The sequence below is a fragment of the Trichosurus vulpecula genome, chromosome 8 (assembly GCF_011100635.1).
Source record: "Trichosurus vulpecula isolate mTriVul1 chromosome 8, mTriVul1.pri, whole genome shotgun sequence".
NCBI classification, from domain to species: Eukaryota; Metazoa; Chordata; class Mammalia; order Diprotodontia; family Phalangeridae; genus Trichosurus; species Trichosurus vulpecula.
Window position 1 is genome coordinate 181,823,676 of NC_050580.1, and position 27,315 is coordinate 181,850,990.

A 27,315-nucleotide genomic window follows, 5' to 3' on the forward strand; every position below is an offset into this window, starting at 1 on the left:
CTTTTCCCCAAACTCCCAGTGAGAAATTACTCTTCCTTCTCAAGTCCTCAAAGCTATGCCCCAAGACTAAAATTTTTAGTAATTCCAGTGCCCCTGGATCTCAGCAGGGATTGAGAAACCATGGGATTGTGCCAGCTGCATCAATCCCCTGCACTTCAGTAATGAGTAAAGAAGATCACCATAAACCCAGTTCCTGATGTTCTTATAGTTGAAAGAGTGTACAATATGTTGCAGAATATTTTCTTTCTCTGAAAAGGCTCCTTTGAGGCAAATGTCACATATAACATAATTTCAGAGCTGGAATGGACCACAAAAGCCATGGAATCTAATCCAAGTGTGAACAAGAATCTTTGTCACAATATATGTGGCAAATGGTCATCCAGACATGGCTTGAAGATCTGCAGCAATGGGAATCTTCTCTTCCTCCCTTCTGAGGTTGTCCATTCCACTTATGGACCACTCTGATAATTAGGAAATTCCTAATGAATGTCAAACCCTCATTTGCCTCTTAGGGGCTTACAGCCATGCTGCTTGTTCTGCCCTCTGCATGTAAGCAGAATAAGTCTTATCCTTTTTACCTGTGATAGACTTTGAAATATTTTTCTTCTTCTGGCTAAACCTTCTTGATTTCTTTAACCAATTCTTGGCAGAATCTTACCCACAGGGCATTATCTTGAGGTCCTTCACCATCATGATCATTATCCTTTCTCTGAGTGCTCTGCAGATTGTCCAATGTTCTCTCTAATATGTGGCACCAAGAAGTAAACATACTACTTCAGAAATGATCTGCCTAGGGTAGGTTATTACTTTCAGACTAACCTTCTTGCACACTATACCCCTCTTTATGTAGTGTCATAAGGCAAGAGCTATTTTTGTCTATCATACTATTAAGTTATGTGGAGTCCACTAAACACTTACAGGCAGATAAGTGGCACAGTGGACAGAGCACCGGGCTTAGAATCAGGAAGACTCATCTTTCTGCATTCAAATCTGACCTCAGATACTTACTACTTGTGTGACCCCGGGTAAATCACTTAGCCCTGTTTGCCTGAGTTCCTCATCTGCAAAATGAGCTGGATAAAAACATGGCCAACTTCTCTAGTATCTTTGCTCAGAAAACCCCAAATAGGGTCATGAGGAGTAGGACATGAGTGGATAACAAAAACAGAAAACAATCAGATCATTTGCGGATAGAATATTTATGTAGCATCCTCTTTTTTCCTTACAACTTCAATCCTCTCCTTTCCATTTCCACCACCCCTATAGTAGGCCAGACCTTCCTTACCTCATGCTTGGACTAGTATAATTTCTTCTTAATTTCTTTCTGTCTCTAGTCTCTCCCAGAAATCATCAGTTCTATAGACATTGTGTTACCCTACTGCCTAAAGATCTTTAATGTGTAAAGGTCTGTTATTTTTATTGAATAAAAACCTAATGACTTGATGATCTCTAAGGTCTTTTCCCATTCTTACATGCTATGCTTCTAAATTCCTTATCTTTATTGATATTCAAAGTCCAACTTTCTTTTCTGGGTGATTGTTTCAACAATCTGGCTAGCAGCTTCTGTGGGGGTGTAAGATCCACCCACAGCCAGAACCCAGAAAGCTGCTGGCATGCTGGGAAAGCACAGGTTCTTTTGATCTGCTTTAATAAGGGAAGCAAGGTTAAAGGGGTTGACAAGTTGAATTTAATCCAGCATACAGACAGCATTCACTTAGTTCAGGGGAAAAAACCAGCATCCTGAACTTCAGAATAAAATACAAGCAAATTACAAATATCAACAAACAGACCCAATACAATTCATAGTTACCAACGTCTAGGTTCAGCCCGGAAGCTCAGAACAAGGGCTGGCCCAGAGTCACCTGCCACCACTGCTGTGCCAAAGAGCTCCCAGAACAGACAGCCAACCCCTGGTTTTTATATCTTTTTCAGCGTCAGGGGTGAGTCACGCATGTGACTCACACACGTGTCCTAGAATCATCACAAAGAGGCAAACTTAAACCCACTTCGTCTAAAAGCCTCTGCTCTCCCAGACATGTAAACTAGGCCCTCCCTGGAGTTAGCCCCACCTTGGGCCCCACCTTAGTTGCCAATCCACACCCACTAAGGTTTTACACCTAATAGGGGTTTGGGCCTGGGGCTTAGCACCTAGTAAGACTCAATCAAAGACACTGAATTAATCAAAGGAAATAAAGGCCAAACTCTTCAAGGGCACTTGTTGAACTAAGTGCTAAGGAGCCCATTTTGATTACCAACACAGTGATACATTAACTTACACACCTAAATGGAAAGAAAAGTCCTCAGAATGTAATTTTGAGATTTCAGCAGAGCCTGAAACAGAGCTATTGAAAGATAACTACCTAAAATGTTAATTGTGTCCAGATTAGCACATTTTGACCAAAAGGTCATAGATATAGGAAACCTTTATGGAAATCCACAGAATAAGCTTCCCTGGATTTCTTGACTTAAAGGAAGGCACTCATGCTTGCAGGATATACCAGAAGAGAAAAATACTTTGGGACCCAAAATACCAGAAATGTATTTCTTCATTCCAACTCAAGCCTGAACTCCTCCCTTCTATCTCCTTGTACTTGCTTAGTATGCATCTTCTATACTGTAAGGACCAGGTTAAAACATATCAGCAAGTGGCTAATTATGCCTAGAGACTGAAGTTTTCTGGCTAATCATAGCCTATAGCCTAGCAGAGATGCTAGGGCACTCTCCTGACCTCAAGGCTATCCTAAATAGGTTTCTTTTTTTTAAAAAAAATATTTTATTCAAACTTATGAACTAAAACAAGCATTTCTATAACATAGTAAAATTGAAAAAAGATGCTTGTCTATGAAAGTGCAAATCTATTATGTATAAGTTGCTCCTACTTTTAAATATATATTAAAGTTGTCATGTAGCTTTCTTTTTTTCTTCCCTTTCCCTATCCCCCGATTGCTACCATTAAACACAAATATGTATATATATGTACGGTCATTCCATATCCATTTCTATTTATCAGTTCCTTATCTGGATGCAGATACTATCTTCCTATATAGGTGTTTTGTAGTGAATTTGGGTATTTATAATAGGCAAAATGACTTAGTCATATAACTTTCTTAAAACAATGTTGCTGTTACTGTATACAATGTTTTCTTGGTTCTGGTCATTTTGGTCTTTGTTATTTCCTGAAATTCTATTCCTGTTTTTCTATAATCATTGAGCTCATCATTCCTCATTGTACAGTAGTAGTACATGCAGCTCAGGTGGTTTACCTTTCTAATTTTTTTTAGCATCAGTTTTATCTACTATTATTCTCTTGTACGTAACTTATCCTACAGTGAAATTGAGTACCAACTTTCCTAAAATATGATGTATACTTTTCCATCTTGGTGCCTTAAGTCCTGCTGCTTCCTTCCCTTCATATAGTCATTTTATACATCCTCATTTAGTCATATAGTGATCATTTTATACAGCAATATAAAATATAGCTTTCCAACTAGGTACTCAGAGTTAGGCATGTTCTCTCCACATACCCCTATAACATATGATTTCTCATAGGGAAACTAAATGGGCTGGAAATTTATAGGATTTAGGAGTAGTTTTATTTAGGAGAAAGAGATATGGAATTTTAGGACAAGCAACAAGTCATTATGCAGAATTAAATGTATGAATTAGAAGATCCTCTTTACTTGGAACCATAAAATAGAACAGAAAGTCATAATGTAGGATATATTACTGAAATATAAAGGTGAAGGTGTAATGGAATCCTGCATAGCTTATTATGGGATATTGCATATAGACACACCCCTTACTGATAAATTCAACATAATGAATTTCTGTATATCAAGTTTCATTATCATGGGGCAGATATCATGTATCATCAAGGCAATAATAACAATATAGATGAAAATTGTCAAAATGCCTATGTGGTTCTGTATCACAAAATATATGAGACTCTCCACACAGAAGGTAGAAGAATTAAACCATTTACTCAGACACCAGAGAACCAGATCCTATAAACCATCTGCCCAATCTATCACAGCAGCAAAGAATTCAATGCATAATATCACAGCATGGAGCCTTGCCATTCCAAAATCTCTCCACCCCCTGCTGGGGCTTTCCCACAATATAATCAAAACTTACAGACCCCTTTCACAGGTCTACTCTCTTTCCCTCAGTTCTAACTGTCATAACTGCTGTAACTGCTCTCTCAGCATTTCCTGTGACACAATTTCCTTTTCCCCTCAGCAAACTCCTTCCATAACATGTGACTTAGGCTTCCTGTAATGTAAGCAGGTCACATGGCCTATTAATGGCTGGGAAAGATCTTCAAATTTAAATTGCTATTACATTCTGCCCCAAGATCTTTCTTTTTTTTGGAGGGGGGAAGGCAGGGCATTTGGGGTTAAGTGATTTGCCCAAGGTCACAGCGCTAGTAAATGTGTTAAGTGTCTGAGGCTGCATTTGAACTCAGGTCTTCCTGACTTCAGGGCCAGTGCTCTACTCACTGCACCACCTAGCTGCTCCCCCCCCAATATCTTTCTTATCCATTACATAGGGCAATGGGAATTTTGGGATAACTTGTCAACAGAACTTTATACAACAATATAACAGAGATAACACCTGATAAGCATATAAAACAATGTCATCATTCCACCCTCGAATGAATGGAGCTCAAAATCTTGGGGTAAGGGGCAAAGATCTTGTCCTCCATAGCTTCTTCCTGCTGAAATTGGATATAGAGCTGTCCCTGCCCCAAGAGGTCAAAAGTCCCATTTGAGAGGTCAGTTCTTTAGCAAGGTGGCATCTGGAACTTGCTTGACACCAGGTCCAGTTATGACACATCACAGTCGTGGACAAATCCAGAGGTGACATCCAACTACATCAGTGGGTGACATCTGGCTTAAGCGATCAGGCATCTGCAGGTGGATGGTACTAAGTCTGCAGGAAGCAAATCTCACAAACAAATTTAATAGATAAAAATCCAAAAAGAAACAAAGAAACAATCATAGCCTCATTTGTGGTAGAATATATGAGTCAAGGGCACAATTTCATAATCATTTTCTCCTGGATAAACAATTGTTGCAATGTTATTTTTCCCATGTGCTATAATTTCTGCAGCCTTTAGAACATCGTCTGGCTTCTGCTTTACTTATACTGTAGCTCCCAATTTTATTTTATCAGTAGAACCAAACCTTTCCTTTCCCCTGCTAGTTATTTTGGAAGGAAGATCAGTTTTCACAAAGGGTATATTGAACTATTCTATCATTTTTACAAAACTGTATTGGTTCTTCACCCAAATTTTGGAATGTTACAATAATTTCTTCTTGATAACTAGAGTCTATCATTCCAGCCAATACATGTACTTCCTGAGCTGCTAATCCTGATTTAGGTAATATTCATTCAAAATGATTCTTAGGGATTCTCATACAATCCACAGTATCTACAGATACTTCTGCGGCTCCTTCATCACCTGTTCTCACCATCCAAGATATTAATGATTCTCCCATTCTCTGGGTGAACTTACTCAAGATATCTGTGATGTTCTACCGTGTAAAATCTTCCAATATCTTTCTGAACACTGTATTATTATCTTGGGTTTTTTGCCTCCTTTTTTGTATGGGCACATTGTTGTTTGAGGAGCCTGGTTTGATACTGTATCATTCCCTGGCTGAGGGTCATACCACAAAGTAGCATTTCGTGCCTCAGCTTCTAACATTGCATCATCCTCTCTAGACTCTCTTCCCCTGTCACCATGGCGACCAGACTGGCTGCTAGACTTGACCTGGGATGAACTGAAATCCCCTCTTGACCTCCTTGGCTCCCTCTGTCTTCTAGTCGAATTAACAGCAAAATCAGTAGGTTCCTACACAATAATCTGTTGTTCTACCACCTGAGATTCTCCATCTTGCTGTGGTATAGAAGAAATATTTTCATTTGAATTAGGTGTTTCAGTAACTGTCTGAATTCTCTCTCATAATAGTCTGTCCCTGCTTTCATAGATAACATGATTCACTGTGAGTAAAATCCAGCCTCGTCTAGAGATTCATGTTGGCAATTCTCTCCCTGGCTTAACTGTAATTTCTCACAAACATCTTTCAAAATCTCTAGGTTCTCCCCTCTGTAGCACCTGATCCCAGTTTTCACACGAACCGGTGCCTTTAGACCATTCACTTGCTAGGGAGGAGTAAGTTACATCATCCCATCCTGGGATAACCATTTCTTCTTCTAAAGCCCTTCTACCTCCAAATAGTGATATTATACCTTGCGATCCAGTTTGTGATGCCAAATGTATCAGCAATGTAATAATAACAATATAGATAATAATTGTCAAAATGCCTATGTGGTTCTGTGTCACAGAATGTATGAGACTCTCCACATAAAGGGTAGAAGAATTAAATCATTTATTCAGACACCAGAGAACCATATCCCATAAGCCATTTGCCCAATCCATTGCAGCAGCAAAGAATTCAATGCATAATATCACAGCATGGAGCCTTGCCATCCCAAAACTTCTCTGCCCCCTGTGGGGGCTTTCCCGCAATACAATCCAAACTTACAGTACAGCTCTCACAGGTCTACTCTCTTTTCCTCAGCTCTGTCATAACTGCTGTAACTGCTCTCTCAGCATTTCCTGTGACACAATTTCCTTTTCCTCTCAGCAAGCTCCTTCCATAACATGTGACTTAGGCTTCTTGTGATGTAAGCAGGTCACATGGCCTATTAATGGGTGGGAAAGATTTTCAAATCTAGATTGCTATTACACCTTATGATGCCATGTAGGAAGAATAATAGGTTCTAAAGTTGAGGTTCACTTATGGACTTTGGGAATGAATAGAAGTACCGGCAGTTTCTTGTTGAAGCTCAGTGTTTGGAAGAGTTGTATTGAGAATGCCAATTTCTAATAGTAGTAAAACCCCACTCTAACAGGGGAAAGGAGAGAGAGTGAATAAGCATTTATATAACACTTACTCTATGCCAGGCTCTGTGCTAAGCATTTTGCAAATGTTATCTTGTTTGATCACACAGTCTATTATTATGTGATTAATATGTATTGTGAATTATTGTCCCCCTAAAACATGAAAATTATATTCCTTAATGCATGCCAGAATGAAAAAGAGACTCACTGTAGATGTGACTCAATTCAATTTTTCTGAGGAAGAATTGTAACTTTAGTTGTCACTTTAAATTGCACGTGGACTTTATGGACACCCTGTAAGATGTATCAGTATGGAAAGAGAAGATAGCTTATCTATTATGGTCTCCCCATCATTTAAAGAGTCGTGGAGAAAACTAAGAAGAGAAACCATGAATTTAGACTTCTCTCTTCACACTACATATAGTTTCATCTAGAATCTGAGCTCAGGAGTCTTTCCTCTGTAAGTCTTTCCTCTGATCTCTGGTCTACACTTACTTGTTACCCAGCATCTTAAAAAGCAGTATAACAACAATTGCAAACTTTCTTGTTATTATTGTTATTACTATTTAATTTTGGCTGAGTACAGAATAGATTGTACATGAACAGAGTATTCTGGATTATTTGTGGTAGTTAGTGCATATAGGAAAGCAGAACAGTGATGATGATTATCTTTGAAGCTGTCTAACCTGAATTGAAGAAGAAGCCTCAGGAAACCCGGAGTCATCTTCCTGGATCACTTTCTTTACTAGTTGAGTAGATAAAGTTTTGAGGTACATGGTATATGAAATTTCTGTTTAACAATCAATAGAAACTCTTGTGTTCTGGTCCCCAATGAAGGGGCTTTGAAAGGGATGGGGAGATAGCAAAGGCAGTTAGATTCCCATGGGACAGAATTTGTTTTTCACATAAATGGTTTCCTTGATGTCCCACCTGTCTTTCCAAGAATCCTTGGTTGCTGCCTTAAGTGTCCCTTCTATACTTGCACCTTCTCCCTCATTCATAGTTGATTGGCTCTTGGGCATAGCTAGGTCCAATGAAGTAACTCCACGTTTGGGGATATATCTAGATGGATCTAAGGAGAACATCCATTAGTTTAAAAATGGAGGGAGCACTCTATTGAGCAATCATCTTCTCTTGGGAATAAGGAAAATTTTCATGATTCTTAGGTCTTTCTACCTCTGATGAAATATTTACCTTACACACATCTTCCTTCTATTAAGCTTCATTTGTAAGAGAAACTTCTTACTTATCCTATCAACTGCCAATTTACACTATTAAATTCAAGCTATAAATATTTTATTTATTTTTTAAATTTATTTTTGTGATTTTCTTCATTTCTGCTAAACCATGATGAATATGTAATTTATTAAACACCTTTTCACATACATTGATATAAACCTAATCTATGTCACAGTCATTTCTCTAATTATATAACCAGTATCTCCTAAAACACACACAACATTTCTATTCTCATTCCAGTCATTTCTTTCATTTCTTTGTTTTTAAAATTCGTTTCTTTAAATCTTTTTAGGAGTAGACAGTACATTGAAAGAGAGGAGGAATGATTAGGTAACAATTTATACTCTGAAAGAGGTGCCTAGAGCAGTGAAATATTAATTCCTTTGTCAAATGTCACATAGCTAGGATATGCCAAAAGCAGGGCTTGAACCGTTTTTATGGGCTTCAAGGTTGGCTTTCTGCCCACTATGTCACATTGCCTCTGCACAGAAATAAATGCAAAATAAATAAATTGATGGTAGAATGGGGAAGAGAGTGAGCATGTATTAATCACTTACTATGGGCCAGGCACTGTGCTAAGCACCATATGAATATTATCTCACTTGATTTTAATAAATCTATGAGGTAGGTTCTATCATTGTTCAGTTGTTCAGTCATGCCAAACTCTTCTTGACACTGTGGAACATAGTGTCCACAGATTTTTCTTGGTAAAAAACTGTAATGGTTTCCCATTTCCCTCTGTAGTAGATGAAACGAAATAGAGGTTAAGTGACTTGCCCAGGATCAGACAGGCAGTAAATATCTGAGGCTAGATTTGAACTCAGGTCTTCCTGATTCCAGGGCCAGCATTCTCTCCACTAAATGTCCTAGCTGCCTCCTGATACTACTATTATCCTCATTTTATCCTGAGGGAACAGAGGCAGACAGAGGTTAAGTGACCTAGCTATCTTGAGGTTTACTGGCTAGATTCTTTCTTAAAGACCATGCCTGAAACCAAGTTTACTTGGACTCTCATTGACTGGACAATAGGTCCTTGCCAAAGGGCAATTTAATGGTTCCTTTTTGGACCCTTCTGATTCAGAGTGAATGTAAACAGTAATTATTTCACTTTTAGCCATCAACCCTGAGGGTATTCCCCTCCTAGTTTGATTTTTTTTTGTGAAAGGGCCAGCCTTTGATTTTCTTCCTAAACAGGACTATTCATTGAATGAGAGTTACCTCACTCCAAGTGAGACCTGGGTAAGAACTTAGCTTCAAAAGACCAAGTTCTCCCACTGCATCCTGAACAATGTTTAGTCATTCTGAACCCAGATGGCTCTGGAGGAGAAAGTGAAGCTGGTGACTTTGCACAGCCCTCCCTCACTTAAATACTATTCATTTGCAGGTCATGTCATCATCTTCCAGATGTTGTGGTACTCCTTGAGAACAAAGGACAAACCACAACCACAGCCTGTGAGGGTCATATATCTAGTTAAAAGTCTGAAGCTGGATTTTAATTCAGGTCTTCCTGACTCTAGGTCTAGCACTCCATCCTCTGTGCCATCTAGCTGCTCCCATTGAATGAAATAAAGGAAGAACAAAAGGAAGAAAAACAAAAAAGCAAGCAAGGAAGGAATAATACATGAACTAGTATGGCATCAAGAAATGAAGATCTGGGCTCATTGTTATCACTGGTTGTCAATGTAATGAAGAATCATGAAAAGATACATAGTTTTGCCGTACCAATCAAACTACTAAAATTATTTTACACAGCTAGAAGAGACAAAAATAAAATTTATCTGGAAGAACAAAAGGTCCAGAATATCAAGGGACTTAATGAAACAAAATGCTAGGGAAGGAGGTCTAGCCATACCAGGTCTTAAATTGGATTATAAAGCAACAATCATCAAACTACTTGGTACTGGCTAAGGGTTAGAACAAAGGAGTAGGTGGTAGATACACAAGACACTGTAGTCAATGATTACAGTAATGTACTGCTTGATAAACCCAAAGACCATAGCTTCTGGTATAAGAACTCACTATTTGACAAAACTGCTGGGAAAATTGGAAAATAGTACGGCAGAAACTGGTGATAGATTGACGTCTGACACTGTATACTAAAATAAAGTCCAAGTGGTGGGCAGAGCCAAGATGGCATCTGGAAAGCAGGGACTTGCTTAAGCTCTCCCCCAGGTCCCTCCAAATACCTGTAAAAATGGCTCTGAACAAATTTTAGATCTTCAGTACCCACAAAATAACAGAGGGAAGCAGGGCTCTACCCCAGAACAGCCTGGTTGGTCCCTGGGAAGGGTCTATCGCATGTGACTGGGAGTGGAGAGGAGTGCAGCCCAGGATGGGGCTCGTCAGGACCAACCAGACTGGGACCCGGGTGGAACAGGTGGTAGGGCACTGAATCATTGAGCTGTGGCAGTTGTCAGACTTCTCAACCCACAAACGCCAAAGACAACAGAGCAGGTTAGTGGAAAAATTGCTGGATCAGAGTGAAAGGAGTGCAGAGTTGGCCCCAGCACAGGGGGTGGCAGAGGTGGTGCAGCTCTGGGGCTGCTTCCAGAGTTCCAGCTGTCGTTGCTTCTGCACCCAGGCCCACCTGGTGGGAAGGATCAAGCACAGATCAGAGCAGGAGTGCAGAGCCTGCTTGGATCTGGGTTGAGATCCTGGCTGGTGGTTCTTGAGGGAAGGAGTAGCACTGGTGTCACAGAGCTTGCTGTGTAGAAATAGCTCTGAAAACAGCAGTGCAGCCCCTAAAGCTTGGAACAAAGCAGTCATACCCTGACAAAAAGCTCAAAGGTCAAGTAGTTGGCTGGGAACATGAACAGGCAGTGAAAATGGACACAGACTCAAACTCAGACTTTAGAATCTTCTTTTGGTGACAAAGAAGATCAAAGCATACAGCCAGAAGAAGTCAACAAAGTCAAAGAGCCTACATCAAAAGCCTCCAAGAAAAATATGAATTGGTCTCAGGACATGGAAGAGCTCAAAAAGGATTTAGAAAAGCAAGTAAGAGAAGTAGAGGAAAAATTGGGAAGAGAAATGAGAAAGATGCAAGAAAATCATGAAAAACAAGTCAATGACTTGCTAAAGGAGACCCAAAAAATACTGAAGAAAATAACACCTTAAAAAATAGACTAACTCACATGGCAAAAGAGCACCAAAAAGCCAATGAGGAGAAGAATGCCTTGAAAGGCAGAATTAGCCAAATGGAAAAGGAGGTCCAAAAGACCATTGAAGAAAATACTACTTTAAAAATTAGACTGGAGCAAGTGGAAGCTAGTGACTTTATGAGAAATCAAGATATTATAAAACAGAATCAAAGAAATGAAAAAATAGAAGACAATGGGAAATATCTCATTGCAAAAACCACTGACCTGGAGAATACATCCAGGAGAGATAATTTAAAACTTATTAGACTACTGAAAACCATGATCAAAAAAAGAGCCTAGACATCATCTTTCAAGAAATTATCAAGGAAAACTGTCCTGATATTCTAGAGCCAAAGGGTAAAAGAGAAATTGAAAGAATCCACTGAATGGCTGGAAAAGATCCCAAAAAGAAAACTCCTAGGAATATTATCACCAAATTCCAGAGTGTACAGGTCAGAGAGAAAATACTGCAAGCAGCCAGAAAGAAACAATTTGAGTATTGTGAAAACACAATCAGGATAACATAAGATCTAGCAGCTTCCACCTTAAGGGACTGAAAGGCTTGGAATATGATATTTCAGATGTCAAAGGAGTTAGGATTAAAACCAAGAATCACCTACCCAGCAAAACTGAGTATCATGCTCCAGGGCAAAATACGGATATTCAATAAAATAGAGGACTTTCAAGCTTTCTCAGTGAAAAGACCAGAGCTGAATATAAAATTTTACTTTGAAACACAGGAATCAAGAGAAGCATGAAAAGGTAAACAAGAAAGAGAATTCGTAAGGGACTTACTAAAGTTGAACTGTTTTGTTTACATTCCTACATGGAAATATCATGTGTGTAATTCATGAGACCTTTCTCAGTATTGGGGTAGCTGAAGGGAATATATACACACACACACATACACACACACACATATAGACAGAGGGCACAGGGTGAGTTGAATATGAAGGGATATTTAAAAAAATAAAATCAAATTAAGGGATGAGAGAGGAATATATTGAGAGAGGGAGGAGAAAGGGAGAGATAGAATGGGGTAAATCATCTCGCATAAAAGTGGCAAGAAAAAGCAGTTCTGTAGGAAGGGAAGAGGAGGCAGCTGAGGGGGAATGTGTGAATCTTGCTCTCACCAGATTTGACACACTCAATTTGGTATCTTACCCCACAGGAAAGAAGGAGGAAGGAGATAAAAAGGGGGGATGATAGCAGGGAGGACAGATTGGGGGAGGAGGTAATCAAAAGCAAACACTTTTGAAAAGGGACAGGGTCAAGGGAGAAAATTCAATAAAGCGGTTCAGGATAGGAGGGAGCAAAATATAGTTAGTGTTTCACAACATGACTATTTATGGGAGTGTTTCGCATAATGATACGTGTGTGGCCTATGTTGAATTGCGCTTGCCTTCTGTGCAATTAAGCTAAGTTTGGTTTGGATTTGCACCTGCAATATGATGCACTCCCAATGGAATAATGCTTTTACTAAAAGACAGAGGGAATATTACATTGGGTTTACAAAACAATAACTAACAGTTCCTTATAACATAGGTTAATCACAGCAAAAGCGACAAAGACACAGAAAGCAATACATTAATACATCACCAATTTGGGGAGCACCAGCACCTGATCCTTCAAAGCTGGGGGGTCCCGGGTCACATAGCTCAGTCAGGGTCCTGAATGGGAAAGTCCCAAGCAAAGCATCCCCTCCATGGGTGAGATCCCAATGCGACTCACCCATGTGGAGACTTAAATAAAGCCCTTGACTAAGAAAACTTCCTGCCAATTACTCTGGATGTTCCCATTGAGAGGGGAGTCAACCCTCACAATGGGGTCATGTGAGATATCATTCTTGGGAGCTGGCTGGGCCCCCAGAATGGCATTTTCCCCAAATGTTTGACCTAAAGAATGTTAGTTATCCTTTTTTCAAGGCTTATCATGTCTCCGAGCGGGAGAATCTGAAGGTTTGTCATTTTTTGCTGGAGGCTTATCACATCTCCAAGTAGGAGAGTTTGCAAGGTTAGTGCATCCTTTACTCAAGGCTTATCACATCTCCAAGTAGGAGAATCTGGAAGGTTTGTTAAAGGGGGAGAGAGCTCATGCAGAGGACAACCTGACGCATATGTGCTGTGCCTCCACTATAACATGGAGGATCTTCTATATATAATGATTTATCATTCACCTTCTTAGGGAGAGTGGGTGGGGAGGGAAGAAGGGAGGGAATTTGGAACTCAAAGTTTTAAAAGCAGATGCTCAAAAAAGTTGTTTTTGCATGAAACTGGGAAATAAGGGCAATGGGGCATGGAAATCTATCTTGCCCTACAAGAAAGTAAGGGGAAAAGGCATGGGGAGGGGAGTGGGGTGACAGAAGGGGAATGGGGCAATCAGAATGTATGCCATCTTGGAGTGGGGGGACAGTAGAAATGAAGAGAAAATTCTTAACTCAAAATCTTGTGAAAATCAATGCTGAAACCTAAAAAAATTAAATAATAAAGTATGGAATTAAAAAAAAATAAAGTCCAAGTGGGTACATGATTTTGATATAAAGGCTGATACTATAAACGAATTAAGAGAGCAAGGAATAGTTTATCTGTCAGACTTACGGAAAATGGAGGACTTTATGACCGAACAATGGATAAAGAACATTATGAAATTCAAAATGGATAATTTTGGTTACATTAAATTGAAAAGTTTTTGCACAAACAGAGCCAATGCAACCAAGATTAGGAAGGAAAGAGAAAACTGGGAAATAATTTTTATAATTAGTGTCTCTGATAAAGGTCTTATTTCTAAAATATATCTATAGAGCTGAGTCAAATTTACAAGAATGCAAGTTATTCTCCAATTGATAAATGGTCAATGGATATAAACAGGCAGTTTTCAGAAGAAGAAATTAAAGCTATCTATAGTCATATGAAAAAAATGCTCTAAATCACTATTCATTAGAGAAGTGCAAAGCAAAACAACTCTGAGGTACCATATCACACCTATCATATTGGCTAATGTGACAAAACAGGAACATGATAAGTGCTGGAGAAGATGCAGAAAAATTGGAACACTAATCCATTGTTGGTGGAGTTGTGAACTCATCCAGCCATTTTGGAGAGCAATTTAGAACTATGGCCAAAAGTCTATAAAAATGTGCATACCCCTTGACCCACTAATACCACTTCTAGAGCTGTATGCTAAAGAGATCATGAAATAGGGAAAGGACCCACATATACAAAAATATTTATAGCAGCTCTTTTTGTGGTGGCCAAGAAGTGGTAATTGAGAGGATGCCTATGAATTGGGGAATGGCTGAACAAGTTGTGGTATATGAATGTAATGGAATGCTATTGTGCTATAAGAAATGATGAACAGGCAGACTTTGGGAAAACCTGGAAAGAGTTATATGAACTGATGCTGAGTGAAGTGAGCAGAACCAGGAGAACATTATACATAGTAACAGCCACAGTATGATGACTGCCTTTGATAGACTTAGGTCTTCTCAGCAATGTAAGGACTTAAAACAGTTCCAAAAGACTCATGGTGGAAAATGGCATCTACATCCAGAAAAAAGAAATACAGAGTCTGAATGTAGATTGAAACAGACTATTTTTTTATTTGTTTTGTTTTATGTTTTTCTTTCTCATGATTACTCCCACTCATTCTAATTCATCTATGCAACATGACTAATGTGAAAATATGTTTAATGGGAATGTATATGTAGAGCCTATAATGGCTTGCATGCCATCTTGGGGAGGTAGAGGGGAGGAGAGGGAGAGAGAGAAAATTTTAAAACTTATGAAAGTGAATGTCGAAAACTAAAAATATATTAGCGTCTTAAAAAAAACCAGAAACATAGTTTCTAAGCACCTCAGACCTAAATGCTATTATATATCTTTCTAAGTAAGAATTCTACGTTGTATTTTGTAACCTAGAAAAGAGTCAGGGAGACCAAGCTCAATCTTAGGACTGCCAATTAAGAAACCAGAAATAGAAACCAGAAGCCCAGAATCACAGATCTCTACTGGGAATCAGAATCCAGAAACTTGGCATCATCATCACCTTTGTCATCATCATTGTCATCATCATCATCATCATCATCATCATCATCATCATCATCATCTCTCTGTCTCTCTGTCTTTCTGTCTCTCTCTGTCTCTCTGTCTCTCTCTTCGGGATAATGTACCACATCTAGTTGATATGAAAAACAATTTTAGGAAATGATTATCCTTCGGGTAAGAGCAAAGGATAAAATGAAATTTGTCGTTTCTCTTTGTAAACCTCAAAAAGCTATTTAAATGCAAGCTGTTGTGTGAACATACAAGTAAACAGTGGATTGGCTAAAGGGTGGATGGTTGGAGGAGAAAGGGAGATGTCCCTCGGAAATCCCTCTGCTAGATTCCAGTTTTGAAGGATGAAGGAAACCTTGACAGTTCCCTGGAATCTCTCATTCACTATTTAGCAGGTTCTGAATCTGATTGGTGTGCTGAATGGCACTTGAGTATCCTCGGAGAGCTAATACATAGATCTTAGCCCTCACGAGGAGTGTATCAGTTCCCCAGTAGATAAGAACTCCAACAGTGCTTTAAGTCTCTCTAAAGGGTCACAAAATAAATGGCTTTACAGAAGAACAGGCCCCTTTGAAGTGCTGGCTAACAGCAAGTGTACAGAAGGAGTAATTATATTGGTTGGCATGAGTTTCCTGCTCCCTCCTAATTCTCTCTCTGTGCTCCCTCCCACCTCTCCCTGCCTTCATACTATGATGAGATTTCTTTGCTGAGCCTGGAGACAAGGTCAGGTAGCAATGTCAGCCACAAGATTCTTCCCTTTCATAGTTCCTGATAGGAAAATACTGTGGAAAAATATCACATGTAGGTTATTTCTAATACTCTGCTTTAAGGCTTCTGGCTCCATTTCTCTGGGAGTGTGTTATTTTGCATATGACCCAATTTATGTGTCATATCAGCGAATACTATTAATTCTTAGATTTCTCTTTAGTAGGCTTAGTGGCTATACTGTATTTCCCCTGTGGTTGTTTGCTTTCTTCTTCTTTTTTTTCAAATTTGTTTTTTATTTTAAGCAGTCTTTTTGTAAAAAAATTTTGAATTCCAAATTCTCTCCCTCCCAATTCCTCCCCAACCTACAGAGAAGACAAGCAATATGATATCAATTATACATGTGAAATCATGCAAACACATATTTCCATATTAGCCATATTACAAAATAGTGAGAGAAATAAAGAGAAAAATTATACTTCAATTTTCACTCAGAGTTCATTAGTTCTTCCTCTGGAGGTAGATAACATTTTTCATCATGACTTCTTTGGAACTGTCTTGGATCATTGCATTGATCAGAGTAGCCAAGTCTTTCACTGTTGATTATCATTACATTACTGTTACTGTACATAATGATCTCCTTATTCTTCTCATTTCATTTTGTATCTGTTCATATAGTTCTTGCAATGTTTTTCTGAAATGACATCTGTCTTTCTCCCCTCCTTGAGAAAGCAAGTAATTTGATATAGATTATAGATGTACAATACTGCAAAACATTTCCATATTAACTATATTACAAAACAAAATGTAGAACAAAAAACCCAAGAATAGAAAATAAAGTAAAAAAAGTATGCTTTAATCTGCTTTCAGATTCCATCAGTTCTTCCTCTGGAGATGAATAGCATTTTTAATCTTAAATTCTTTGCCATATTCTTGGATAATTGTATTGTTGAGAGTAGCTAAATCATTAACAGTTGACCATTCTAAAATACTTCTCTTAATTGTATATTATTCTGAGCATTTCATTTTGCATCAGTTCATGTAAGCCTTTCCAGGTTGCTCTGAAGCATTGGACTCATCATTCCTTATAGCGCAATAATATTTCATTCTAATCATATGTCACAATTTGTTCAGCCATTCCCCAATTGATGAGCATCCCCTCAACTTCCAATTCTTTATTACCACAAAAAGAGCTGCTATAAATATTTTTATCCATATATGTCTTTTTCATTTTTTAAAATCTCTATTGGGACTTTATGAAAGTGTGAGATAAAAAAGTCACACAGAATGAAAAGGCATGGATGGGTTGCAATCTGCAGTGGAAGAGGATTTATGAGATCTCAGATCCTTCTCCATACTGAAGTAGAGCCGAAGAGCAATATCATAGTCATCTTACCTTTCAAACAATTCTCATGAACTCTGGTTAATTTTCAATCCTCCTAGGACTTTCCTCAGGGCATTTTTCATATCCTTGTTGCGTAGACTGTAGATTAGGGGGTTTAAGAAGGGAGTTACTACTGAAAATCCCAGTGTGACAATCTTCTGCATTTCAGCTGGATTCCCAGATGTTGGGGTTACATACATCACCATGAGGGTACCATAGAATAGAGACACAACCACCAGATGGGATCCACATGTGGAGAAGGCTTTACGCCGGCCAGCACTAGAGGGAACATGCAACACAGCTCTGAGGACCAGGGTGTAGGATCCAAGGATGGGGAGTAAGGATCCAAAGATAATCATGGAGTTGAATGTGTAGCAGATGAGCTTAATATTAGGAGCAGGGACACAGATAAGTGCAAGCAATGGGCTTTGTTCACAGACAAAGTGATCAATGATATGAGGGCCACAGAAGGGCAACTGAGATACAAGAAAAATAGGAACTGAGTAATAAAGGAATCCACCCACCCAACAGGTAGATATCAGGGTGGCACAAAACCATCTTGTCATGATAGTGGGATAGTGCAGTGGACGGCAGATGGCTAGGTACCTATCATATGCCATGACTGATAGGAAGAAACACTCTGTAGATCCCAGGGAGAAAAAGAAATAGAACTGGAAAAAGCAGCCAGAGAAAGAGATGGTCTTGGTCTCAGATAGAAAGTTGGCCAACATGTTGGGAACAGTAGAAGAAACATACCATATTTCAAGGAAAGCAAAGTTCCCCAAGAGGGTGTACATGGGTGTGTGGAGCTGCTTATCACATTTCACTGCACAGACAATGGCTCCATTTCCCAACAAAGTCAGAACGTATACCACTAACATAAGGGAGAAGAGGAGATTCTGCATTTCCATGGTACCAGAAAAACCCAGGAGGACAAACTCAGTCACAGCATGTGTGATTGACCTGTTAGGCTTTAAAACTGTGGAAAAAATAAGACAAATATGACACAAACTATCTTGTTTCCAAGTAAGGATGCTAAGAAGACAGTTAAAATTTCAATTGAAAGCATGCTGTTCCTTTCTGAAACTAGAAGTCCTATGCTTAGCTGTTATGGGACACATCCTACTGGAGGGAATAGCATGAGAATTAAACAGGTTTCTGCTTAATCTGAAGGGAAAAATGTATCACAGATAAATTCCTGAACAGCGCCAGTTGTACTTGGATTCTGGGGGAATACATGTAATACAGTCTTGGCAATCTTTATACAGGGGTAGGTACATGAACAGAACACAGTTAGTGTGCACATAGAAGGACATACACACAGCAACCTAAGACCACCAGAGTCTACCACATCATAGATTTATAGCTAGAAGGAATCTTTGAAATCATGTAATGCAATGATTTTATTTTTCGGCTAAGGAGACTGAGGCACAGTGGGGTTTAAGTAACTTGTCCAAGGATAGATTGGTAGAAAGCAGTATAGCCAGTATTCAAACCCAGGTCTTCTCACCCCAAATCCAGCCCTCCTTTCATGGTCATGCTGCCTCAAGAGTCCTCACTGTCTCTTTATTTTGCATAGCAATAATCTATACTCACATATTGTTAGGGGCTAGTCTCAGTAACACTAGTCCTTTTATTACTGTTTCTGCTGCTTAAATATTCTGCTAATTGAAGCTTCAGCACAAAAGGAAATACTTGTGCCCTCATCTAGTGAAACAGTTCTACCTGCTAGCTTTCTATCTCTGAGGACTTGCTACAGTGCCTATTATGCTTTGCTAGCATTTGTTTGAAACAAAGACTGTTTCGTTCTGTATGACCCCTGTTACTCTAAATCTTAATAAGATTTGTTTCTTAATGTCAATATTCCTCATAAATAGGTGCATGCCAAATTCCATATTAATTTGCCACAAGACAGATCTTAAAGTTGAAATCACAGTGACTTTTGTTTTCTGTGATATTAATAGCCAGTGTTACCGACATTAAAATACAGTTACCCTTCCAGTTGCACTATCTTTGAATATGAAGGAAGAGCATAAATGTTATCACCTTCAGATGAACCTATACATGATATTTTGCTAAAATTACATAACCATACTGTAAATCTTGTTTTAGCCATTAAAACTGATCACATATCTTTTCATTTTCTTGAGAAGACTATTTCACTCCTATTTTGTTGTTTGTCATCCATTTTCAAAGAGGACCAATGACATCATGAATTGCATTCAAGTGAGGCAGAGTTGTGCAAAGACATGAGCCTCACTCTCTCCAGAGTATTTGAAGTTCAGTGGCAGGACAAAAGTCGAGTTGAACAGCCATGGTACATGATGCAGTGGATGACCTTGGTGTCTTTGTTGTCTGACCAAACTCTGAGCGCTCCACAGTGCCTATTTCAGCCTACTTCATGGCCATTGGAATAAATTGTTCTCATTTCTCCCATTCTGCTAGAGAAAGTTTTCAAATGCTTGGGGTAGACATTCCCTTACTCACTGACAGGTCTGAAGTCTATCAGTTACCCTCAACCTGGTTTACCCCATCTTTTGGGATGGTTTATTGGCATATGGCCTCTGGTAATATTAGTTCCTTGGAGCTCCAGGTGAGAGTTGGATGAAGGTGGACACCCTGAAAAGGGCTTGGCAGGCCCTCACACCAGGGTGCCAATCCTCCAAGAATACCTCATACACCCTCACACCTTTTTATTTGAATAATGAAACATGAGAAAGAAGATTTTTTTTGATAACCCCAAATAAGTAGGTCACATTTGTTCATGCTGGAAACATGAATAATACTCCAGCATCTACATGAATATACGCAACCTTCATTTATCAAACATTTATTAAGCATTTACAGCGTGCAAAGCACTCTAGCATTGAGAAAGATATATAGATTAGCAAAGACTTGGTCCCTGTCTCCATGAAGTCTATCAAAATCGAAATGACCAGATCTGTAAGGTTGAGGAGTACAGTATAAAAATATCTGAAAAGATTTTCATTAAATGGTGCAAAGAAAGAAATCAGTACTCATGGAACAAAGTGCATACTAATAACAAACGTAAAATGACCAGTGTACGTTAATTAATGTATCACAGAATCACAAATTTGATGATTGGAAGAGACCTCAGTGTCCATCTAGTATAACCCATGTTGTGGTTATTATTGTTTGTCCTTCATTCTCGAAGAGGACCATGATATTGACATTAAAAGAATCTCCACTATAACCTACCTAGCAAGTGATCAGTCAGACTCTCCTTGAAGACCTCCAGGGAGGGGGAAAGAAAAATTGTTCGAATCTTAGAGGGAATGGCTGCTAATTTATTTCACATATTTTATATGGTAAAATTATTTTATTCCATTCTCATCACAAAAGAATGTTTAGTTGTTTTTGATATTTGGTATTGTTTTTAACAAAGCAATAAAACATATTGACTAATCTTACACTAAACCTAGGTCAAAATAATAGATTCTTTTGGATAACATGCTCACTTACCAAAACTGATCCTTTTGTCCTCCATAAAGTCTGTAGAGAGGAAATGTCGTACTATTCTGTACTTGTTCCTGTCTGTAGTAAACACAAAAATATTATTTTCAAGACAAGAATATACATTTTTGAAGTCCTGTTAAATATTTGACTTTTTAAAATGAAAAGAGTACATGGCTCAGTTGATATGATTTTTATGGCAATGGAAAAATTTTCCAATAGATTTAATTCAAATCTTTTTAACTTATAGAGGAGCTATTATATTTAAATAGGCAAAGTAGCATTAGTGGATGGTGAGTGTGTATGTGTTTGTGTGTGTGTGTGTTGACTGATGAAGACAATTACTGGGCTAATAGATAATATCCAGGTGGAGAAAGAAACCTTTCCTAGAATTGAGTTAGCATAACAGTATGCTCAAAATATATTGGGGCACCCTGCCTCCTCTCCTACTGAAGGGTTTCTAGTGACTTCTGCCCCCACACCACAAGAATCCTGTGTGTTGTAAACATTATTATTACTTACTACAAGCATAGGCTTGTCATCCATGGAACCAGGAAGAGAAACTGAGCCTTCTTGCCCAGAAAATGGAGTTTATAAGTGAGTATCTTGTCTTCTGACCTGGTTATTATGATAGAATCCCCAAAAAATTAGAACTGGAAAGGACTTTATATAACTGAACTAAATGAAACACTGACAATCTTAACCGTATGTGAATTTTATTAGCAAGCAAATTTTATTGTCTCTGACCCACTCATGATGAAGGAGAGGGGAGTAGAAACAATGAGTCTAGGATATCTATCTTCTGGATTCTCGTATTTGGCCCCACAGTATTTGATAGGAACAAATGAAAGGCTCCAACCTTTCCCATCTTCTTGATGGGAATAGTTGATTACTTAGAGAGATACGTACATTTTTAATACCCTTGAGAGAAAGGATTGTTTTACCTCTTGGTTCAGTGGATCTCTACTGTGAGTAAGATTAGTGGAAAATTCCTCTGGCCTCTCCAGATGAGCCTGCTTGCCATTGGAAAAGTTGAAATAAGAGCAGTAAGGAATTGGAATGCTAAGAATGCTCTTGAAGAGGCACTGTTTAATGTTATCCTCTGTCAATTATTATTTGATGAAATTTCTATGAGAGAAACATGAGTGCTCCTGCACCACCCCATGAACCACCTGTTGAATACATGGAGGTGGATTTTTGAGATGCAATACATTAACATTCAGACATTATCACCTAGCTGCTAGGAATGTCTCTTTTCCTCAGCACTCATACACACTAAGAGCAGATTCACTGTCCTGAGTCCTCCTAGGATATCTCCATTCCTAGACAGAGGAGAACCCCAGGATTCCTTTGGTTTCTTCTAGAAGAACAAGGAGTGAAGATCTTCAACCAAGAACAGACATCCTCATTGTATGGCAGTAGCACATAGAAAAAACAGTCATTGTGCTGGCTATAATGCAAAACTTCCTCTGATAGCTATAGTGTCATTTATAATTATCAGCTAGTATTTTCATGGTTCTTTAAGGCTTTCAAAACACATTACCAAGTTATCTCATTTTCTCCTCATAACAACCATGGGAATTAGGTGTTATTATTTGTAATAATAACATATCAAACTGCTAGTCAAATGTGCAAAGCTAGATTTGAACTCAGGGAGTTTCCAAGTCCAAAAGTCTATCTGCTGCAATGCCAACATGCTGGCTTATCTGAGTGAAAGTATCATAGGATCATAGATTGAGAATTGAAAGGGACCTCATAGCCATCTCCTCCTACTTCCTTATTTTAGTGATGAGGACCTGAGGACCAGGGAAGTTAAGTGACTTGTCCCAAGGTCATACAGCTGGTTGGGCAAAGAGGGAATCAGTTAAATCATTTGGTGGATGGAAGGGAAAGGGGAGGCATAGAATGTCAAAAAATTATTGGTATTTCATTTGATTTTTTTCCATACCTGACAATTCTGGGAACCTGTTCTCTTGTAGTGATTTGAACTGTATGTATCTGATCCAATTTATGTTTCTTATCAGCAATTATCATTAATTCCCATGTTCCTAATATCCATATCTCCCACATTTCTGTTACTTCATGCCAAACCTCTGAACTTCACACTATTTTGGGTAGGTTTTCCCCTGGGGTCTGACTAATGAGACGCCACGGTCAAAGTAAATATGTGAGAAATCTCAGGAGCTCTTTCCTCTCTGTGAGGATAATTTTTACCAAGTCCATGTTTCCTTTCTGCAGGGAAATGACTATGGGAACTCCATTTGTGGCATATTCCTGCCTCCCCTTCCTTCCTTATAATAGGCTGACCTTACCTAACTGCTATCATTCAGTGGCATTTTGGATTTGAATTTTTCCCCAAAGTACAATGAATATCAGTCATATAGTTTATTTTATTTCATTTGAACTTCAGTGAGTAATTGTCCTTCCCAATTAGCAGTGAGATAAGAGTTAGAGTACTTGACCTGGAGCCAGGGAGATATATTTTTGAATCCTGCCACTGATATTTGACTTGATATGTGAGTTTGGGAAAGTCCCTAAAATCAATCTGTAAGCATTTACTAATCATTTACAGTGTGCACTGAGCATAATAAGGAACTACACAATGGGAGTCCATTCTTAGAGGATGCATGGGCAGCGTGCTCTGCCTTATGTCAAACAATGTGGTTTGGTTTGGTGAACCTACCTCTGGAACTGCAAGATAATGTATAATGGAAAGGTCCTGTTCCCCAATTTTTGGAGAGTTGGTAAGGACTGAAGAAAAAAAAAAAAATATATATATATATATATATATATATATATATAGTCTTTCATCTTGTTGGTCATGTGACTGTGGATATTGATTTGATTATTGTTCTAAGAGCTGGAGATGGAATTGATGGTGTATGGGCAGCAGCATTGTTTGAGGATGCTTGGAGAGCAACAGGAGTCTGGTGGGTCTGGGTTAGGGTAGTTATGGAGAACTCTCACAAATCAGGAGCAAACAAAGCCATAGGACAGGAACGAGGTGGCCTGCAAGATAATATGGCATGAAGATAGCTGGAAAATACCTGTAGGCCCCAGCCTCTACAAGAAAAGGAGGGGGGTACATTTCCTCATCTATTCTCCAGATCTGAGATTTATCATGTATTTAATTACAGTGTTCATTTTTATTTTAATGCTTTTTAGTTTCCATTTTCGTAGCCATTGTTTTGTATCTTATTAAAACCTTATAAAATGCACTCATTAAACATTGAAGTCCAGAGAGGAAGACCTTCAATATATAACATGGATTCATTATGGGAACTTATGGTTAGATATTGATAAGAATTGCAAAGAATGAGAGGGTCTGAGTGGGTTACAGTATTCATCATTGAAGGGAATTAGTGGTCACCTCAGTACGATTACAGATCCATCAGAGTAGGAGGTCATTTCCTGGTTCCCAAAACAGATAAGGGGTATCTTTTGTCTTATGCTATCCCAAGAGAGATAACAAGATAGATCTAAAGTGAAGATTTTGGACCAGGAAATAAGATCTAATACAGGGGAAGACAGACTGTCACTTACATTCAGTGAATACAAGAGCAAGAATAAAAACACAAATCAGCCTTTAAGAGAGATGTAGGATACAACACTAAAGTCTCCCATGCCAGATGGATAGAATGAAACCAGCAGCATTGAAAAGCTCCACATCTGGAATGCACTTTCTTTTCACTTCTGCCTCTTGGAAGTCATAACTTCCTTTAAGACAAGGGTCAGGTGCCACCTTGTATACAAAGGTCTTCCTTATCCCCAAGGGTACTAATATTCTCTCTCTCTTAAAATTATATTATACTATTTTATTTATAACTGATATTTATCAGTTTGTATTTGTCCCACCAAATGAACACAAGATGAATGAAACCAAAGACAATTAAAATTTTTCTTTGTATGCACATAATGTGCATTTAATATACTTTTTTGTATTGAAGTGAATGTAAATTTATTCAGGTCACTAATAAAAATGTTGAACTGAAGAGGAGGAAAGACAAATCTCCACTAGAATCTTCTTTCTTAGTTCTCTTTGAGATTTTATGACTATACCTTGGTGCTGGTTATTCAAACATTTCTGAACCCACCTAATTAGACACATATCTCATCATTTTGTCTGGAAAGGTATGATGAAAGACAATGTCAAATGTTTTATGGAGATCCAGGCATTCTAAATATATACCATTTCTCTGTACCAGTATGGAAATATCAGCAAATACCAGTTTCCACCCAACCAAAACCCCCATTCCCATCTCCTTACATCTTAGCATACTATGGACAGAAAAAGGAATATTATGCTCCATTTGTTTGCTCCTAGTATTAGAACTCATGGGATAGGGATGGGACTGGCCTTGTGATTTTATTAGGATAAAGAACTTTTTATGACAGAATTCCTTCTCCTAATATAGATGGACACCTGCCACCTGCTTTTTAATATACAGTCTTAGAAATTTGATTGGGACAGAAAGTTTAGGTAACTTGCCCAGGGTCACATGGCTAGTATGAGTCAGAGACAAGAGTCAAACCTAGGTCTTTCTGGCTCCAATAATGACTCTCTGTGCACTATGCTCTACTGTATCTCATTAGAATCTGTACATCTGGCATATGTGTGAAATTTACAATTTGTCCCTTTAATGAAGATTAAAAAAATCACTAAGGTATAAGTAACAAAATACAGTTTCATATAATTCTCTTTTTGTTCTTCACTGTATTCTGAAATATTCAGGTTGCTTGATGATTGTTACATTTATAATAAAAAATAACAAAACTTCTTGAAAAAACAAGAATCAAGGGATTTATCTATCTAGTTGTTATTGATCCACTGGCCTTAGGTATATAAATTGTTTCACTTGATTCTCTCTTTAAGCTTCTAAAATCATACCTTCTAGTGAATAGCCTCAGTGAGTGGGTTATATAAAAATGTTCTGGCTCCAGCAGCTACTATAAAAGTAGAATGGGACCAGCCAAAAAGACAGAATAAATTACACCATGTTGACACCTATCAGGTCATTTATGTTTGTAAGATAATACTTCTACCTGATGCTCAATGTTATTGAGCTAAAGTTTATCTGGAGTAGTATGGGCAAGGCATCAAAAGAGGAAGATCTTCCTGAGAAGATGTTCTCTATGAGCTCCTTGAAGTATAAGCCTCAGGACCAGTAGGAGAAGTAAGTACCTTTCTTATTAGCCCTTTAGATCTCCATCTTGGCCATGACAGGAATTTAATGGTTCTTTTCTGTCATTAGAGCATGGAATCATGTGTAAAAGTCATATATGTGATTTTGCTTCTTCTGAAGCTACCCCCATGACTTTTCATAAGGCTGCCTTTATGTCCTTATTTTGGAGGCTATAGTTTTAGAACAGAATTACTATTGAGCAGATCAAGTTTATGATCACCAGCACTTCACCGAAATTCTCAGATGTTGAGCTTACATGATTCATCATAAAGGTCTCAAAGAAGAGACAGACCTTGGTCAGATGGGATACACATGTGGAGAAGGCCTTACACTGGCAGCACAGCTCTTAGTAGCAGGGTGTAGGAATCCAAGGATGTATAATATAATGAGGAAGATAAGGAAGGAGGTCAAGACATAGAACAGAATGTCAGTGGCAGGACCAGGGGCACAGGAGAGGGCCAGCAGTGGGTCCATGTCACAAATAAAGCGACCAATGATATTGGAACCACAAAATGACAACTGAGAGACCTGGGAAGTGGACGCAGGATAGCTGAGGAAGCCAACTGCTCAGCAGACAGACATCAAATTGTAACAGTGCCTCAAGGTCATAATGGTTGGGTTGTGTGGTGAGTGGCAAATGGCAAGATAAGGATCATAAGCCATGATACACAGGAAATATGCTGCAGTTCCCCAAAGTGTGGAGAAATATAACTGGAGTAATCAGCTAGTGGAAGAGGTAGTTTTGGTCTTCGAGAGGATGTTTTCCAACATGCTGGGAACAGTGGACATGATATATCACATCTTCAGGAACACAAACTTCCCCAGTAGGATGTACATTGGGGTGTGAAACCTCTCGCCCCACCTCAGTGCATCATGATCAGTATATAGAATATTAAGAACAATAAAAAGAGCAAGGACAAATTCCACCAGTGTGTGCTCCTCACTTGTGCGTTGGTCCCTGGGACAAGGAAAAAACTTAAAGACACATATCAGTTACCCTGCATCTTTCATGTTTCTAGGACAAGGATTTTTTAAAAAAATTATTTTATTTTTATTTCATGAAATAAAGCAAGCATTTACATAACACAGTAGAAAAAAATGATGATTGCATATGAAACTGCTAATCTACCATGCACAACTTGCCAATCTTTCCAAGAACACAACAAAGTTATCATGTAAATATCTTTTCTCCTCATTTTTCCTTCCTTCCCCTCAATGCCCTAGAGAT

The 27,315-nt window shown here is 38.5% G+C and overlaps 1 protein-coding gene across 1 annotated transcript; it reads right to left on the minus strand.

Moving 5' to 3' along the window:
• Nucleotides 1-17,456: 17,456 nt before the first annotated feature.
• On the minus strand, nt 17,457-20,938 carry LOC118829283 (olfactory receptor 11H6-like). Its single transcript, XM_036736288.1, has 2 exons — nt 20,914-20,938; nt 17,457-18,409 (listed from the first exon to the last, which is right to left on the minus strand). Exons 1-2 carry the CDS (start codon nt 20,936-20,938, stop codon nt 17,457-17,459), a joined length of 978 nt encoding a protein of 325 aa, XP_036592183.1.
• Nucleotides 20,939-27,315: the final 6,377 nt, after the last annotated feature.

Bases quoted from the DNA above. Each gene is read 5' to 3' on its own strand.
- LOC118829283 (XM_036736288.1), bottom strand. From the start codon at position 20,938: ATGGAGGACAAAAGGATCAGTTTTG. The intron at 18,410-20,913 runs GTAAGTGAGCAT...TTTTTTCCACAG, and splicing joins GGACAAAAGGATCAGTTTTG to TTTTAAAGCCTAACAGGTCA.